General features: G+C 38.0%; 1 protein-coding gene across 2 annotated transcripts in view; it reads left to right on the top strand.

The window, feature by feature from the left end:
- Positions 1-19459, top strand: part of OSMR (oncostatin M receptor) — a 30810-nt gene that overhangs the window by 3304 nt on the left and 8047 nt on the right. For both annotated transcript variants that reach the window (XM_058823403.1, XM_058823402.1), the window contains exons 4-16: positions 1804-1904; positions 2315-2411; positions 6673-6830; positions 8326-8485; positions 10022-10294; positions 10881-11007; positions 12271-12428; positions 14426-14562; positions 15852-16005; positions 16535-16611; positions 17024-17246; positions 17768-17950; positions 19120-19221. In XM_058823403.1, the coding sequence (XP_058679386.1) occupies positions 2339-2411; positions 6673-6830; positions 8326-8485; positions 10022-10294; positions 10881-11007; positions 12271-12428; positions 14426-14562; positions 15852-16005; positions 16535-16611; positions 17024-17246; positions 17768-17950; positions 19120-19221 (1825 nt within the window). In that variant the 5' untranslated portion in view covers positions 1804-1904; positions 2315-2338. The remainder of the gene's footprint in view (positions 1-1803; positions 1905-2314; positions 2412-6672; positions 6831-8325; positions 8486-10021; positions 10295-10880; positions 11008-12270; positions 12429-14425; positions 14563-15851; positions 16006-16534; positions 16612-17023; positions 17247-17767; positions 17951-19119; positions 19222-19459) is intronic.

Here is a 19459-nt window from a genome sequence, read left to right as displayed (position 1 = left end):
TGTTACCTGCAATTGCACATATTACCAGAATTCATTTATTAGATTAGATTTATTTATTAGATTTACTAGATTACTAGTTTAATATACCAAATTTCAGTTTAATATATCGAATAGTGACAATATGATTGTATTTTGGTAATCACTTATTAAATTACACTATAGCAGCAGAAGGCTTTTACATCTAGGCTGTGCCAGTAGTGAACTGGTGGTGTAAATGAATTGGTGTAAATGATTAGCTGTTAGTTAAACTAGGCTCAGTTTCATCACAATAGTTGAGAATCGTTCTTAAGAGCATTAAAAAGTTTGGATATATTTTCCAAATAGGAAGTAACTTAAACAAGTATTCTAATATGTAAATATTCCACAGTACCTTCCCACTGTTTTTAATGTTGGATTTAAATGATTCTTAACCAATGGTGCAAAGTTTGTGTGTCCAACCCCAAAGATATTTACAAAATTAGGAGTCTTGCAGGGCCAGATTTTCGTCATGCTGATATAATTAAGCCAGGAGATATGCTGCAGAGAGTTGCATCCTTTGACTTTGGAAACAGATTTAGTTTCACGTTTTTCCTGGGGAGAGAGAGAGGGGAAAGAGGTTTGTAAGATTTGGCTTTGTATCTTAATATAATTTCATACAACTTGAAAAACAGCAATCTGCTGAAGGAGTTCCCAGAAGTTTTAACATGATCTGCCTTGGAAAAGTTTTTTTGTGTCATTTACTTACCACTCTTTTCTCTACATTGTCTTGTTTATTCCAGGCAATACAGAACCAATTATTCTCACTTTTAGGTGCTAAACAACCTTGGAAAATCTAAAAAAAAAAAAAAATTCCCTAAATTGGTTTTTGGAGTAATGTAATAGTTGCATGTGAATTTAGCCTTACTTCTCAAAAATATTTAAATTCTTCATACATGGTGATCTTAGTGTTACATAAATACTTCTGAGGATATTTGTTTAGCGGCAGGAAAGACTGCAGAAACTTATGCATTAGGCAAGACAACACACAGCTGGTAAATATGGGGGCCTGCCTGTGAAGCATTTGACCTCACAAGGAGAAGTTTGGGCACACTGCAGCAAGGGTGCTTGCTGTGTGCATTGAGCCCTGGGTTGCAATGCTGCATCCAGGGCTGTTCTACAGCATTCATGTGACCATTAGAAACATATTTAAAAAAAAAAACTGAAGTCTTTCTTTTTATCCTTTCGAGGAATTCAGAGCTTCTCAAAACCATGTAAATTAATTAAACTTATTAGACTTAAGACTCTGCAGCTCTGAGGCATTAAATCAGAAGTTTTCTGCTAGAAATAAATTCCATAGTGAATTCCTGGCCTTTCTGAAATCTGTAAATGTTCTGTTCTTAGCTTTAGTGGGGACAGGTCATTTTGGTTATCTCCTGCTAAGCAGTTGCAGTGTCTGTTATAAAAGTAGTGATAGAAGGCTATCAGTATTCTGCACAGCTTCAGAAATGTAAAATGTACAAGCTTTACGTTAAAGATAGCTGTATCCATTGTCCTGTTCCTGTTATTTGTACTCCTTGTACCCTCTGTGCCTGAGAGCTTTAACCATTCTGCAGCCTGATGTTTAGCTTTCCCTTCAGCATGGAGGAGTTTGCAAGTGACTCATGTCTTCTGAAATCTAACATACAATCAGTCCTTCAGAACTGGGCTGTGCAAGTCCAAGAGTTTCATCCTGGCACAGCATGAGTGTCAAAGCTGTAAATGGAATGCAAAATAGAGCTGTGTGTTTCATGAGATGACAATCCATCTGGGAATGGAACTTGCTAAGACTTGATATGTGTGTTTCAGCACCAGCCTAACTAAAGCCCTCCATATATAGTGTCCTGGGTGCTGACAGAGGAGTCTGCTGGATTCATCAGTCAGGCTGTTGGTGGGGCAGAAATCACAAGGTATTTTTCACCTTTAATACTCTTTTCCCCTTGTTAGGATGGATATCTTCTTGTGCAGGAAGAAAGCCAAAATACATTAGGACAAACTTCTACTTCAATATTTATTTGAAATAAGTGGATAAAAAACTTTAAAGATATTGTGTGATTTATTTGTTTAGACTCAATTGAACTTTTTGAGTATAATGCTACTTTTCTGTAACTAGGTCTGAAAAACAAGAGGTTTACTTTTTTCATTCCTTATCTTTCTTTGTGCATTCTTCCTGAATTTCTCTTAAGCTTCCTGGAGTCTGTGTGATTGGGTTTTTATTTATTCATTCTTAAATATAGTAATATTATCTGGACTATTGTTTGGCATGTTGCATTTCTCCTGAAAGAAACAAATAAATAAAAACGTTTTCTTTGCTGTGAAGTCTTATGCAGGAAAAAGTAGACAGATGATGAATCACTTCATGATTCTGGCAGTACTGCTCCCCCTGAGGACGTGCCACACTACATACTCACAGCAAGGTAAATTTCTGAATGTTTGATTTTATTTGAAAGCAATCTACAGCAATTGAAGCTTTCAACTTGCTGATTTGTAAATCTCTGATCAAGCAACATGTCACACATTTAATCAAATTATTCTCTTTGGTAGGATAATGGAGCAACTTTCATTATTACCTTTTGTAACCCTGTTATGCAAAATTACCTGTTGAATCAACAACTTGCAATGATGTGAAGCCAAAGTGTATTTATTTATTTTCTCCTCCTCTTTCTCCTATGATCTGTGATCTTCAAATAATTTATTTCCTCTTTGACAACTCCTATGGTTTTTTTTTTTCTTTCCTTTTTTTGTCTCATCTCTGAAAACTTTAGCATTTCTGTTGGCTCTTTTCTGATTGTGCCACAAGATTCCAGGACCAGATTTTTATTTTTTATGCTTTGCATACTTATCCAATACAAATACAAAAAGAAAATATGCATATTTGAAGGGGGAAAACTTGAATATAATGATAACTTTTCAAAAGGCTGTATATTTTAAGGTAAAAAATACTTATTGTGTACTTGCTGCTAGCAATAGCATTTGGGTATGTCTCCATAAGAAAAAAGAAAATTCTTAATTTTCACCTTTTCACCTTTCTGTGACCACCACTAAGAAGGCAGACCTTACCAGGCTCTAGACTGCTTTATGGAAATTTTATTGCCTTTTTTTAAGTTGGTGAAGAAGGAAGAGAGATGTTTGGGGTTTTAAAAATATATTTATTATCATACTGAAGGAGTAATATATCCCTTTCAGACATTTTGTCTCTTCAGCCTTGAAATTCACCACTCACCCAAGTCTCAGTTTTGAGACGTATTACTAGGCCTCCTAGAATGGCAAAATTTTGTAATGCAGGCAAGTCCAAACAGTTCCTTCATTACAGTAACTTGGTCACTTGTTTTCACATGTAATTTTTCAGGAGTAAAATTAGTGTCTGTTGTTAATCAAAGCTATTCACATGGTCTTGAGTTTGCTTGCAAGTTAAAACAAGTCTTAAGATGCCTTGATCATCTAATTTTGCTAGGAGATAATATTGTAACTGTAAATACTGCAAAATATTTCCACATGTTAAAACTACGCTGCAAAGTTCTTTAATACCTACATTGTAAATTTGTGATCATCAACATTTTGGATATATCCTTAACTATATTGTTTCTTCTATTTTTTAGTACTGTGTATAAGCTCCAACTGATGATTTAGACTGTCTTATGCCAGATTTTGAAGAAAAAAAATAGGGTGGGGTATGAAGTGATACGTTGTCTGCCTGAAGAGAGTTAGTGGAGGGACACTTGTACAGATGGAGAAAAAACAGAAACTAATAAGACCTTAGCAGTTCTTTTATCAAGCTAAGTAAGTGTGGCAGGTGGAAGTATTCTTTATGGCAAGAAAAGGGATGATATTTTCATTTGGACAAAAAGAAACAGATGCAGAGAAGAGATGCAGGCTCATCATCAATGCAATAGGCATAATAGTGATGCAATTAGATTCTGCTAGGAAAAAAAAAGCAGAAAGAGGATAGGGAAATTCAGAAGATATGCAGAATTTTCTTTTAATGGTGTATCCTGAAGAAAAAAGGGGTTTCTGCCAGCTGGCTGGCTTTTCTTTCAGGTATATTTATTTTCTTTCCCTGGGCTCTTACTTTGTGGCATTGAATTTAATTGAGAGACTAGCAGGGTCCTTTCCTTTCCTTTCCCCAGTTCTTTCTTTCTCTGTTGCCTGAGCAGTGCAGACAGAAAAAACATTAGACAACAACAAGGCCCAGAGTTCTAGATCAGTATGTGAAATGAGATCCCCCAAGAAGTTTGGTACACAGTGCTTCAGGTAAACGGATAGTGAATGTACCAGTAAGGTTGATCAGAATACTGGAGACAGATAACATTACAGTCAGTTCTTAAGCATAAGTTGGATTTTAACAGTGTTTGTCTTGTTTTGAGGGTATAAGTCTGAAATATATGGGAAAATGAAGTGTGTTTTGTCCTATCTTCCCAAAATAAAGTGATACTCCACTTCCATGGTTAAGTTTATGAATCACTGTGTTGTTTTGGTTGTTCTGGCTCCTTGTCTAGTCACTTGTTGGCAGTGAAGCTAATAAAAATATTTCTTTTTTCTGGTAAAACCTAAAATTGATGCTTTGTCATCATTCAGTGAAATTTACCCCTAAGCTTTCCACCTTGTTTATTCAATTTCAGACAGTAATTGTCATAGGTACTGGGTTTCCTTATGGCTGTATGAAACTGATGGACCGTGTTGTTACCATAGCCAAAAAGGAAATTTTGTTTCTGCATTTGAAATATTTTGCACTTACCTTGCAGAGACACTAAGGGTGTCAATTCTGCTTTCACATAAATTTATGTCTTAACCATTTCCTGGTAATTATGTATTAACAGTGAGACTTTACAGAAGGTGTGTTGCATATATTTCTTTCTCCAAAACACTTGAAGAGACCACAGTTCTAGTTCTACAACCATGTTTTTGAACAGTTAAACTTGATTTCTTCTCCAAGCTTATCTGAAGATGCTTTCTCTAGATGGAGAGCATATGGTTTTCATTTTGCTCTGACTTTTAGTACCCTTGAAAATGGAGTAGGTTAAAAATATCCTAGTAGAGTTTTTGGATGATTTGCTAAAAAGAGAATCCTTTCTTCCAGCAGTTTTAATAACTTTATACTTTCTTTCCTCCATTTATTCTTTAAATATAGTCTGGGCTTATATAAACAACAAAGTTGTGTCAGTGTCTGTCTTCTCATAATAAAGAAGTACACATATAAAGTTTTATTTGCTTCCTTTGATTGACCAGAGATTGTAAAAACCGCTTCTTTTCTTGAGCCTTCCATTCCCTTTTCCTAATGTAAAAATCCCTGTGTCAGAAAACTGCTGCACAGAGGTTAGAGTAATGCAGATACTCGAGGATAAATTGCAGAATGATTTGGATACATGCTGGCTACCAGAAGCATCTGTCAAAATGTAGATTTTCAGTGTAAATCTCCTGAATGCTTGTGTTCCTGCTAGTGATACATGGTGAAAGTTTCAGGTAGTTCCGTGGGCGAAGTGTCTCTGGGAGACAGGAATGGAGGTGGCGGTTTTGTGAAAGGGGGCTGCTGAGGGCACTCAATCCTTTGTGTCCCTGATGATTCTGGCTGTAGTGTGGCAGGAATGCACAGAATGAGTTCTATTTTATTAAAAGGTGTAGCTGTTTTTGTGTCTCTTTTCTGTGTCTTGGTTAGGGTAAACATTCTGACCTTGTCCTTTTATAACAAGCAGAAGCACCTTGGAAAGCATCTGTGGCAAAAGAAAAAAAATTAGTTATTCAGTCGTTTCAGCTCCCTGGCTTCATTAACAACCAGATCAAATTTAGGGGGTTTATGTTTGTGTAGTTTTCAGGAAGTAGAGAAATGACAAATCAGTGAGTGCTATATTTAAGCTCTTCCAACAGTTAGGGTTTTTAGGGAGGAGTCACAAAGGAATAATCTAAAAAGAGGAACCACTTACAGGGTTATTGGTAGTTTTCCACAGAACAATCTTGCAGGGCCTTTTATTTCCCAACACCAAAAGGGACTTCAGTCTGACTTCTAAACTTTGCTTTATCATGTCATGGTCTGGAATTAAATCCAGACCGAGAGAAGTGTGTACAAGTTCCATTAGAACTAAGTGTGTAATTCCAGTAGAAGAATCCACGGCCACGACCTAAGCTCTGTGTAGAGCAATTAGGAATGCACTTAATACTAGGCTATGATCTAAGCTAGCTACTGGAGGGAAACCCTTATCCTATTCTGTTAAAATAACAAGTTTTGCGTGAACTCCTTAGTCTGCATTAAGTCAGAGATCAAAACAGCCCAGCATTTCTGCCCTAATGATATGAAGGCTTGCTGGGGTTTGGGATTTTTTGAGATTTAGTCCTTCTTAATACATTATGTTGTTCCTCTTCCTAAGATTATGAAAGGATGGGTCTATATTCCCATAAAATAGCTAGTAAATTGACAGCATAAAGAAATTAAACAGCATACCAAATACCATGGTGGAGAGCTATTGAATAGATTCAGGAAACTCATTTTAGCCTGCTGCATTTTAGCCTGAAGAAGAAGAAATATATTTTCTTTTGTCATCATCAGCATAGGTCCTGATCACTTTCATTTTTTTCTTTCAGAACTATCTGGTGTGGAACCTAACTTGCCTCTAACCACTCTTTTTTCAGATCTGCTTTGTAATTTAGCTAGACAGTAATACTTTTGTGCCCTTTTTCTGCTCCTAGAATCTGATGTGTTTCCAGTAACGTATCTTAATGTTTCCAAGGATTTGGATCTTCAGCGGCTGCTGGTGGAATGGGATGTTGTCAAGTCAGCGCATGATGCTGAGCTGGCAATATCTTTTGAGATACAAGTTCGTCGAACCAATGAAGTTGTGTGGACAGTAAGTGTGCTTAGAAAAGAAGTGTATTGTTATTTACAATGATGTAAGATGTAGTCATGTCTCTTTGTAAAGTCCCTCTCCTGATGGTTTTCCTTAGCATCTAAACCAGCAACATTTTGTGAAGAGGAGATCACCCATATAATAGGGTTAGGCCTGTTCTGGATGTTTTTCTGCTTGTCACTTCTGTATGGGAACAGTCTCCAAAGAAAATTTAGAACTTAGTTAAACTGAAAAACTGCACTTGCCCTTTTAGAGTTGCTGTTTGTCAGAAAGTACATAAAACGGACAAAGGCTTATTTTTCTGAAATCAGGAATAAATAAAATAGGCATTGCTATAAATCACAGCTTACTTCAATCACCCTAGCTGGTGGTGTTTTGTCTCTGAATTTGAAGAACCACATATCCACTACTAAATGAGCTCTATGCAGTTCTGAAGATTTTTACCACTTTGATATGCTGGATAGGATCTTTAGCCCGATGAATAGATCTAACCCTGAAGTCAGTAACTGGGGCCATAATAGCTACAAACTTAAGTTTTGGGTTTTTTGAAGTGTCCTTCACCAAATTCTTATTAACTTGTTGGAAGGAAGTAAAAGTGTTTCAAATCCAAGAATGTAGTCTGTTGTGTTATTCATAATAAACACGACAAGTTACTTTGGATGTCACTACCATATAGGAATATATTTGCTTCTGTGTTTTTCTGAATTATGTGTACCAATAAAGAAGCTCTGTGAGTCTGTTCATACTAAAGTGTGGACAGCCTATATAACTTCTAGAGCAGTGGTGACATTCCTCAGGGCTGTAACTGAGAAATTAAATTTTGAACTGATGGCAGAGTTTTTCTCAGAGCAGTGGTAATGTGAAAGTGCAGGTGTTGCCAATGGAAAGCAATACTGGAGAGAAGTTCTCTGCTGCTCAGTGTGAGTCAGGGCTTTGGCACAAGTCATACTAGTAGCACTGCTCTATATGCTGAGAATGCTGAGAATCTATCATTCTGCTAAAACATGTAGAATGATAGAATGTCATAGGTTGGAAAAACTCTATGAGGTCATTGAGTCCAACTGTTAACCCAGCCCTACCAAGTCCACATTAAACCACATCTCTAAATGCTGAATCTGCACATCTTTTAAATCACTCTAGGGATGGTGATTCCACCACAGGGATATGTAATCCAGAGCATTAGGATGCATTTGTAGGCAGCATCTTATGTAATAGTGGACACAAATAGAGTCTCTGAGAGCAAATCCATGTCATGAGAAGCAGGGTCTCACTCCCAAATATGTCAGCACATCACTCACTCCACTATTGCTAGCACAGATCTGTAAGCACTTGATTAGTTGCCTAGTTACTTAGTGTGAGATCATATGTAGCTAGTAGAGTTTCAGACATTCTTTTTCAATAGCGTTTTTCTCCTTTCCCACTGCTTTTGGTTGTATTTCCAAATCTTCACGTTGCTGTGTTTTCAATACTTTCCCTTACTGCTTTTTGTTTGTAGGAGTTTCGGAATGTCACACTTGATAAATTGGGAAAGCCTCTTCATTGGACATGGGATTCAAACATACCTTTGGAGTGTATGTCACATGCTGTGAGGATCAGAAGCAAGGCAGAAACATCAAAAATCTGGAGTCAGTGGAGTTCGTGGGAGAGTCTCCCAGGTATGCAAAACAAGACTTTGTAATATTGGGGTTTTTTTCAAGTATAAAGCTAGTTTTAATTCACCAGTGAATGTAACCATGGAGGACAGTTCAGGAGAGATGGCATCACATCAAGAATCCATTTTCTCCGAGCACTAACCAGTTCCTTATATTTTGCCAGCAATAATAGAAGTGCTTCAAGCATTGCTATAATTTGCAGACTATCTTCCTAAGCTAGTAGACCAAAAGTTTTATAGCTTTTCTTTTACTCACACATTAAAACAATGTAGTAGATGAAGTGACATGGGATCTTGGATAGGCACATCCCTGGCCTAGACTCAGGGAAAGGAGGAGTAGCACAGAGCTAGGGGCTGCATGATCTGATGAATGTGTGGCTTTTGTCTGGGCTTCATAGCTTGAACTGGTATTACAGAAGCAGAGAGAAATGAGCAAGTCAGCTCCTTATTTCACTTGGAAGGAATGTCTTGTGAATTATATGAGAATAAACAGGGAGTAAACCAATAATGTAATTAATGACATCACAAAATTTATCCTTTTTTTGGATTACCATGTCTTACTAGAGCAGTTTTGTTTCCAGAGAATCTTCTTTATTCAACATATGTAACTACTTTAGAAAACATGAATGTAGTAATTTTATAATGAAACACTCAGCAGTGTTTAGAGCACCAAGGGTTTTTAAATATTGGAGACATCATGTCTCCAACAGAAGAGGCATCGCAGGTGTTCATACTTGGATTGTGGCACTTGTTTCCCTGCTGTTATATAATGGGCAGTAAGATGCAAGACTTTTTTGTCCCACAACCTCCTCAGTCTTGGAGATTTTATTTTTTTCAGTTGCAAGTGGATGCGGCTCAAAAATACTATTTCCTGGTCGCAAACTAATGCCACATTACAGACCTGATTTAGAGTTCTCTGAAAGATAGTAATTCTAGATGTCATCAGGTTTTTGGATCAGATTCTTGACAGTAGATTTTACTGTGCAATATGTGTAAAAAGCTGTGAGTCACTTAAATTCTGTTAACTTTCCCATCCAGCAAGCAGTCCAACATAGAAAGCTATGGGAATCTCATTCCAAGTTGATTATCCCCTTGAAGTGATTCAGTCAATGTTGGCTCCTCTTAGCTGTGCTCTGCAGGAGCATCAAACCATCACATGATGTTTTTGTAACCCCCTGTTACAAGTCTTCAAGAGCAGGTGGTTTGAATGTAAGCAACAGCCTGTGCGCAGGAGCAGGAGGTGGTGTTCCTCTGTAAAGAGAATTCTTGACAGAACACTTGTTTTTCTCTTAAGTGAAAAGAAGTAAAACAGATTTAGTCTCTTAGGTAATTTGTTGGACTACATTACATGTTTATAAGTTTAAGAGAAAGGTATTATTACATGTGAAATTCATCTCTGTATTCAGAAGAATACTAAATAAAAGTCTGAATGGATAATATAACACTAGCAATTTCTTGTGTAGATGCTTAGTTATGTGCTCTGGCTGAAGGCTGCTGCCTTGAGCAGATTTCAATTTTTTTTTTTTTTTTTAATTTGCAGGCCTGGACACTTCAAACAGAAGTGGGCCACAAATCTTTCCAAAAGAAAAAGTTTTAGCAGAAGGCTCTAATATCACTCTTTGCTGCATTGGAGGAAAAGGTCAAACCATTAAGGAATTCTCTGTATACCCAACTGTTGATGTTGTCAAGCGCACAAAGAGTCAAGTCAGACTTCTCACTGTGGGAAATCTGTCACATGAGAAAGGGTCTAACATTCATGCCTACTGCTCTGATGAGGATAAGGGGTCACATGAAGCAGCTTTCTTTGTGGGTAGTAAGTAATTACATTGTTACAGTTTTATTTTCCTCTTGTTGTTAACTCAAGAATGGTTGTAGAAAAAATGGACGAGGAAAAAATCTTGCTGCAAGTTGTCATACTCTTGTCATGTCTGGCTGAACTCCATCTGACTAGAGATCTGTAAACTTATATAGAGGAGGCAGGAAAGAGTAGCATTAAATTAATTAACCTTATGACAGGTGGTTGATTCATAAATACACCCATCCATTTAGGAGTTCAGCTTCATTGTCTCTGTGTGTGTGGTAAAAACAGCACAGCCTCCCTTTTGAAGGCCAATAGCAATTTTTAAAGATAGAAAAGAATACAGATTGAATACACGAATGAATGAGTATTAAAAAAAGATTAGGAAGTGTAAAAGTGTTGATTGCTATTGACTCTTGGTGTTATCCAGACCATCTCTGAAGCAGGCTATTGAATAAGTGTAATTTCAGTAATAACATCTATAGTAAACCAGACTTCGTATTAACCATTATTTCTAGCTTGTTAATGTATTAAAAAGGTTGATGAATTTTGCCTTGACTGCCATGATGTTGTTGTTTTTTTGATTATTTCATCTGACAAGAACCACCTGATACACCTAAGGATTTTTCCTGCCAAACCCAAGACATGAAAAGAGTAACATGTACTTGGAGAAAAGAAGAGACCTATCTCTATGGAAGGAATTCACCACAATACACCTTGTCTAAAACGTAAGTCTCATTGTTATATTAATTCTGATCTGTGCTGTACCAGTTACCTTTCCTTCTTTCCCTTAGAATCTGTGGATTTGTCCATGTAATTAGCTGCTTGCCTTTTTCCACCTCACTGATCACTTATTTAACAAAGCTTGAGCAGTGCAGAACTGCTCTGATTCGTACTAACTATAACAAAGTTGGCAGTCCTTTAGATCAAGTTCTGCCTGATAAAGCATATTCTAACCATTCTTTTAGTTAATATGTTTGGATATTGTTCAATAGGTATGAAGACACCCTGAATTCAGGATGTAGATAACTTAAAAGTATAACATAATTATTGGGTAGCACATAAAACAAACAGATAATTAGGATCTCATCAGCAGGTAGGCTGAGTATTAGTGTGCTCATGATCCATTGACACTAATTCTGACTCAAACTTAGCACTCTGCCTGTTTGTTTTCCTTTCTCCCTAGTTGTTTTCCTTTAGGATTTTAGAACTTTACTTGTTGATGTTATCCTTCTTGAGTCCTTGAGCCACTGACAATCCAATCTCAAATGTCCTTCTTGTGTCTATAATTTCTGTAGTTTCAGCTGGCTTGTTTACTTTAAAAAAAATCTGCAGACTTTCTCAAGGCTCTTTCTTAGCAGCGTGAGTCAAGGCTACACAGCTGTGGCATATCAGACACGGCCCTTACATGAGGAGAGAGGCTTTACAGCAAGGCCTGCAGAGAAAGGGTAACTCATAGAACAGGACAGGTCATAACCACAACAAACTTTCATCAAAAGATCTCAGCAGAAAACAGGACAGCATTGCACCTACCTTCCTGTTCTCTGCATCACTCACTTCCATTAAGATACTGTGATGCTGTAGGCAGCATTCTGATTTAAAAATGGAAGGTCAGAAGATGCACTTCAAGATGCAGTTGAAATTACAACTTCATTTAAAAGCTTGGTGATAAACATGTAAATTATTTAAGTCTTTGCAAATAAGTCTCTGATTTAGACTATCCATAAGGAAATTTCTAAAAGCAATGTAGATGTATCTTAAAAAGACAAACCTGGATTTCAAAGGAAACTTTCTTTTAATAGTGTTTGTATTCATCATACATCAAGCTAAGATAAAGAAGTGGGTGGCTTCTTATATAAGACCCCTCAGCTTTATTTTTTATGATGCTGTATTCTAATTGGACATCAGAAAATTCCAAGATCTGTGTTGATTGTATATTATGGACAACATCTTTCTTTGCCCTGCCTCCAGCCTCTCACTTGCTTTGATAGGTCATCCCAGAAAATGGCTCTGTGCGAAGCAAGTTGTCCTGAGCAGTGCTCATGCTCTTGGGATATAGGCCAGCAGCGGGTCTGGAATGTCACAGTGACTGTGGAAAACCCACTGGGAAAGAAATCTGCCACTGATGTTTTTGATGTAAAACACAGAGGTAAGGGGTTTTTTCTGTGCCTTTGTTTAGGGCTTTTTATTGCTCCTTCTGAGCTTGATACTTCTGTGCCTCTGTTTAAAGTGTTGAAGTCCTTGATTTTTATCTTCACAGTTTAATTACTTATCTGTCCCTGTGCTACAGTTACCTGCTCTCTCTTCAGTTTCATCTTTGGGAAGTTGTGTAAATGGTAGAAAGCAGCTTTACTCCAAAGGTCAGATTTGGTTATTGGAATGACCCCTTAATGTTTTGAAATCTGCTGCTTTGCTGAAGCTGGTTAATGGAAGAGAAAGAAAATGATGCAAGGATATAAAATGGGGAGTTTAAGCAAAATATATGTGTAGGTTACTCGGGAATTGGTATGATACAAGATGTGATACATGTTTAAGAGCTATTTCTGGGGAAAAAGTGATGGTGCTAATCTGCTCTTGGTGCTAATATGGGACAGTAACCTCCACTGTGCTACTGTAAGGGAGGAAGAGAGGTTCATTGGTGACAAAAACCATGTTATTCTCTGAGAAGTATCTAATGGCCGTGGGTCCTTGTTCCCTAGTAGTTGCATCCTTTATCTCAGTGTGCTCTGGGTCCCATAAGTTCCTTCCTACTCTTGCCTCAAAACAGCTGGGTGTTTCTTCAGTCTCCAGCAGTATTTCCAGTTCTCCTTGAGTCCTCTGCAGTGTTCCCCAGGTCCTGGGGCTGCCTTACCTGTTTGAAGGTGCAGGAGGCATCATGTGCTTCGTGCAGCTCAGAAACTGACAGGACAGTGGCCTAGAGGGCTGTTGGTGTAACTGCTGCACCCTGGCACTGCTTCCTTCCTCAGAGGCATTGCTGACAGTTTTGCAAGCCATGCTTTGTTATGTGAAGGAACTTATGTTAAATGTCTGTGTTAGATTTGTCCCAAAGAGGCATGACAATTCTAAAATTTGATTATCTGATTGTTTGGAAGTGGAAGAAACAGGTCAAGAAAGTAGAGGAGTAAACTGACAGATTTTAGGGAGATGACACAATGTCCTTAACTCAGTTTTCATGGGAAGTCAGGCTAGAATAGTTTACATTCAATGTGCTAAGTACATTAAAATTTCTTAAAATATTCTTTTTCCAGTCCTAGTGATAGTTGCAAGTTAAAGAAATTATGTATAATGCGTATGATGCGTTTTTAATAGTGATTCCTGTAAAATCCTTCATGTTTTTTCTGATCCTGCAAATATTAACATTAGAATTTTCCCTTCCTTAAAGGATGATAGTAAATAAAGGAAAATGTAAATTCACTACTTCCAATTTTGCATGTGGTAGGTTGGACCTTCTATATCAAAGGCAAACTCTTTTGATTAGGAAAGTCCTTGAATTGTATTTCATGGACTAGTGTAATTCAATCACGTAATTTGTGAAGTTTCAGGATAAACGGCCAAGGCTGTAAGCATACCCCTCACCTGCATTGCCATGACCTCACAATGCATTGGTCCCTCACTATTATACTGATATTATGGGAAAGTTTGAGATTTACTTCACTTGCTGAATAATCTTACACAGCAGTAAAGGATCTCAGGAATCTTTTGGAAGATTCCTGAGTGCACTGGCACTGTTTACCAGAGTGTAACTACTGACAGGAGTCAGTGTTGGGGTTATGAATAAAATTTCTGTTGAAGAGGCCCAATTCTGGGGTGTAGGAATTTGTTAAATGTTACCATGTTACATCAGGAGCTTCTGCCAGGCCCTGTGGTAGAGGATTTTGATCATTTGTAATAAATGTCTCTCTTCCTTTTGTCCATGATGTTTTAAAACATTTCTAAGTCAGTACAAGGGGATTTTTAAACCTTGTGTAACATTTACTTACATTTACATTCTGAAATGAAGTTTTACAATTTATGTGTGTTTCTTCTAAATTAGAAGAAAAATATCTGTATTTTTAATTTGCTTTTACTACTCAGCTAAAATATCTTAATATACTATTGCATGTATTTTATGTTTTTCAAGAGCTAACTCAGATTTTCCATTGGCAGTGTATCCCACTGCACCTTTCCAGGTTTGGGAAGATTGCAGAGATACAGAAATGACATTACACTGGAACTACAAAAACACTGAAATTGAACTCTTTTGTCAGACTGAAGTGGTCCAACCTGATGGCAAAGTAGAACTGGTATGAAACCTGAATTTCCTAAACAAAAACATAGTCAGAGTCTTTTTAATGTGATTAAAAAATAATTCCCCAGCAATACAAATACACTGTAAGTCTTGTGAGTGTGTTGATGTGTCTATTTTCTGGATTTGTTTGCTTCCCAAGTTCTACACTGATTATGCAGTCCATGTGGGCAGGTGCTGTTGGCTCTGATTCACACTCCAAGCACTGCCGGTACCCTGTCAGAAGTACGTGTGACTGGTCTGACTGTGTTGCTCAGTGCTCTGCTGAATGGGTTCTGAGATTTGTTGAAGCTAGTGAGAACACTGAAGGGCCTAATAACTCTAAAGTTGTATAATGTAATTATACAATTTATATATATATATATAAAATGTAATTGATATACATTAGCTACTGGTCTTGATTTGTTTTTGTTGCTCATATTATTTCACACTCACCAGAGCAGCATTGAAGGCTTCTTTTGTATCAGTCCAAGCTTTTTCTGTGTGCTGTTGACTGTAGTTAATTGCAGAGAATCTGGTTTCTAGTGATGGAATCCCAGAACAGTTTTTCTTCCCTTCCTCTTCAAGCTTCTTGAAGATTATTCAACTAGATTCCTTATCTTTTTCCACAAATGGTGAGCTTGATGGACGCTTTGCCTGTTTACTGTCACCTCTCTGTAGCTGTTTTCTTAGAAGGCAGCTTGCCTCTAGCACATTAGAATGGCACAGTGCAGATCACAGTCAAAAAGCCACAGATCACAGTCAAGCTGTGTTCTCTCCTGATTGTAGCTGTCAGATCAAGTGACTGCTGCAGTTGGCCATTGCAGGAGACAGTTTTGAGGAGAGGCGTAAAAGCATGTTGGCTTTTCGACTCTTACCAGAACTCACTCTCTCTCTTGGGAGAGAGTGAGGTAAAGGCTGGGAAAAAGACATGGAGGGAGAAGGTGGCTGTAGATTGCTCTGCATAGATCTGGAACAGCATCCTACTTTTGTATGAGGTAATAGCCCAAGACTCTATGAGGCCAAGATTTCAGTAAATTCCCTCCTGGATGTAAAAAGTACTCATGTGGAGGGTTCTGAGTGACTCAGACAGTTATACAGAGGTGGCTTCCAGCCCTCTTTTTGAATCTCCCACTGTTTTGATCTTGTGCATTATTTGCCTTTTTTTGATTGTTGTTCCATGACTGCCTTTCCCAAGTGGCCCTTAACTGGCTCTTGCAGGGTATAGAGGAGGAGCTGTTTTCCCAGAGAAGAGCACCTTGCTGAGGACGCTGCTATCTGTGCCTGTTGTGTCTTTGTGTTTTGCAGCACAACAGCTCCGTGGCGGACTCTCGGCGCGTCACGGTGCGCGGGCTGCGGCCGCACACGGAGTACACGGCCAGGGTGCGCTGCGCGGCAGCCAGGCACTTCTGGAGGTGGAGTGAGTGGAGCCAACCCCTGACCGCCAGAACAAAGGAAGGAAGTATGTCCAACCTCTTGAGAAACAGAGTTTGAGGGATGTTCCTTGCTTGCACCTCTCTTTGCTGTTTTTTTGTTACTCTTCCACTGTTAGTTAAAGCCGAGGCCTATCGCATGCATAGAAGAAACACACTAAGCAAACTCCAAGAAGATGACTTCTTAATTAATTTTCAGCCTACCTGATAGTCTCAGATATTCCCTGCAGTGGAGGCAGTGGGAAATCCAGTTGAGTGGGAAGATGGACAGACTGAGTTACAGTACTCTGTGAGGCCTGGAGGAATGGTGCAGAGGTGGGAACAAGAGTCTGGTGACGGCAAACAAAGATTTTCTAGGGAAATCAAGCAGACTTTAATTCAGAAAAAGGAATAAAGGGAAAATGGTGTTAAAGGATAGTGTTTGGGAAAGACCCAGAAGTGATGGGAAAAAGAAGGTGTTGTGAGTGGAATTTCTTGAAATGGGAGGAAGCAGTTAAACTGCCTATCCTTTCTACAGGACAGTATTCTCATTTTATTGTTTTGCTATATTGATTGCAGCTCCATCAGGGAAACTGGACATATGGAGAGAAATTACACCAGTTTTTGGGGGACGAAATGTGACCTTGTTCTGGAAGGTGAGACATCTCTACAAAAATAAAAACAAAGCCCTTCATAAGGGGGGGTTGGAAATTTCTCTCATGATTTGTGTGCAGCTGATAGCAATTCAATATGAAAATGTCTTTTACAAATCTAAAACAAATTGCATATAAAATATCTCAGAACATGTGTAGCTATGATGGTGTGCTGTCCTGGAATTTCAGACACCCAATTTTGGTTTTCCAAGTATTAGAACAAATCAGATCCCATAAACAAGGCTTCTCCATTTCCATTTTGACCAGTATGTATGAATGCATGGAAACAAATGTTTATATTCTTACAGATATAACACATCCTGTTAGTTACTTAAAATTCTGAATGATCCTCTCATGTTTTTTTAGCAAAACTTACTAAGTTATTGTTCTCTTCCTCCATAACTTTTTTTCTCAGCAAACACCAAGTTTTCAAGCAAATGGAAAAATTATTTCATATGAAGTGACCTGGGAAAAAATAGAAGATGACTCCCAGCCTGAAAGCATCTCTTTTTCTTCAGTCTACAATAGCACAAGGATTTTCCTTGATAACCATTCCTACAGAATCAGTGTCATGGCAAAGAACAATGTTAATTTTTCACTTCCTTCAATATTGATCATCTCTAGAGCTACAGATAACAGTAGGAGTATTTTCAGTTATAATTGTATTACTAGAGTTTTGTTTCTACCTGTTTGGAGTGAAGACATAATTTATCATCTTGGGCAACAAATTTACCTTACCTCTTAACTCACACTACTGCTGTCTGAAAATTACAACTGTATGTTTTCCTACAGGGTAGCAGCTTAAATGCAGAGAATGTCTCCACAGAGCAAAATACATTTAGCCTAAAACTAGGGCTCAGACCTGTACTGGGTGCCTTGATGGTGCTGCCAGTGCCAGTGTGATTGGCCTCTTGTGGCTCTCTGACTCTAAGTTTCTGCAGCTCATGTTTTTTTGTGAATATGTAGTAACACTTGCTGGATGGTTTCTGAGGTGTCAGCTTTCAGTGTGTGGAGGACCCCTTATGTCATTTAGCGAAGGAATGCAACTGTTTTATTGTTGTTTTCACCTGGTTAGTGTAGGAACTGTATTGATCTTCATTTATGAGTCTGAAGTGTCATTCAGGTCAGTAATAAGAACTTCTGTTTTGTTTGTTCATAGGCACTGAAGAGCTTAAGGAAGGACAGGTTAATGGTACAGATGATGGCATTTTTCTGTCCTGGGAGCCCAGAAGTATATATGACAGTTACATTATTGATTGGTGTAACTTTCCCAGGTTGCAGCCTTGTGATTTGCAGTGGAAGAGGTTTGGACCCAACATTTCCAGTGCTGTGATCAGCTCAGGTAAAAGCCAAATAAAGATTCTTTCTGACTGTGCAGCAGTCCTTCAAGTTGTGGGCAAACAAATAATATTTTTATATTTTGAATATTGAATTCCATGCTTGAATTCCAGGTGTAATTCTTCAAAGGCATGTGACATCATGTTTTTTCTACCAAAATAATTAGACACCACAAATTTACCAGCACCATTAAGCCTTGGAAGGCAGCATACTATATTAGAAAAGTTAACACAGTTGACAAAACCTTTTCTGAGTGCTTCTTGAAAGAGGATGGTGAGGTTAATGAAGCATTGAAAATAATTTAGCAATAGAGATGCAGAAGGGAGCTCTATCCTAGCTGTAACATCGATCAGGAGTTTAGACTCAGGCAGTTTAAACACACAATGTAGTGAGAGGTTTGGTGCTGTCAGTGTGCCACAAATGATGTGTCTCAGCACCAGTCCTTGATTAGAGGATCAGTTGCGTGTTTTTTATCCTGGTTGTGGCCAGTAGACCTAAATCCTTTCTGTGTGAAAGTTTCTCTGATATGCTTCCATAGCTGCAAGAATTTAGCTTTCCTGGTGTCTCTCAAGCTGAGAGCTCGCTTTGGAATGAAATCCATTTGAACAAAATTTGATTGAACACACATAAATTTGAAATAAAGGAACTGCACCTCAATTCACACAAATATACAGAAACCTGCGTGTGATGAAGGGGACTGTGGTAATACAAGGGAAGAATATTGTCAAATTCTTCAGTGGTTTGTACTTGCTTAATGTGAATGGGAGTGGATGTCAGTGAGGAGACCAAGGAATCCTGATACCTGGTAGTGTGTCTGCATCAGATGTTCTAAAACACAACCTTTTCCTGTGCCAGAAATGTAAATTAAATTGTCTTTCTTTATGGTGCATTTGGAGTTTATTGTTCAGTCACCTTGAATACTGCATAGGGAAAAAAAATATATATATATATAAACCTCTCTCCCAATTCTCTCTTGCAGACAGAGTTAAATGTGTTTAATTCATGTGATGCACACCAAGAACTGGTTTGCCCTCTGTCTCCTTCAGTTGCTTTAATAGCACCATAGCACTCAGAGAAGGTGTCTAATAGGTTATTCACCTTGGTAGGAAGCAATTAAAGAAAAGTAACATGGAAAGACAAACCATAGCCTATTTTTATTCAACTGTTTTCTAGCTGCTTTTGTGCCGGGGGTGAGATATAAATTCCACGTCTATGGATCTGTTGCTAGTAGAGCCTCATTACTGGAAAAGAAGATTGGTTATCTTAAGGAGCTGCGTAAGTTGGCAACATATTTGGGGCTTGTGCATTTGCTAAATGGATTTGTCACAAATAGAATAATTGCCTCCTCCTACAGCTAGATAAAATTGGAGGTTTTGTGTTCTTTTTGTATCTTTATTGAGGCATTTAAAGGTTCTATATCAACATACAGGTCCTACATGGAGGATATTTGGCTAGTGCAGTGACCAGATAGAGCCCATTTATATTAGGAGAGCTGAACAAAGCTGTGATTATC

Source organism: Ammospiza caudacuta, chromosome Z (genome assembly GCF_027887145.1).
Source record: "Ammospiza caudacuta isolate bAmmCau1 chromosome Z, bAmmCau1.pri, whole genome shotgun sequence".
NCBI classification, from domain to species: Eukaryota; Metazoa; Chordata; class Aves; order Passeriformes; family Passerellidae; genus Ammospiza; species Ammospiza caudacuta.
Note: the sequence above shows the minus strand (reverse complement) of the source record. Positions and strands in the feature narration are given on the sequence as shown.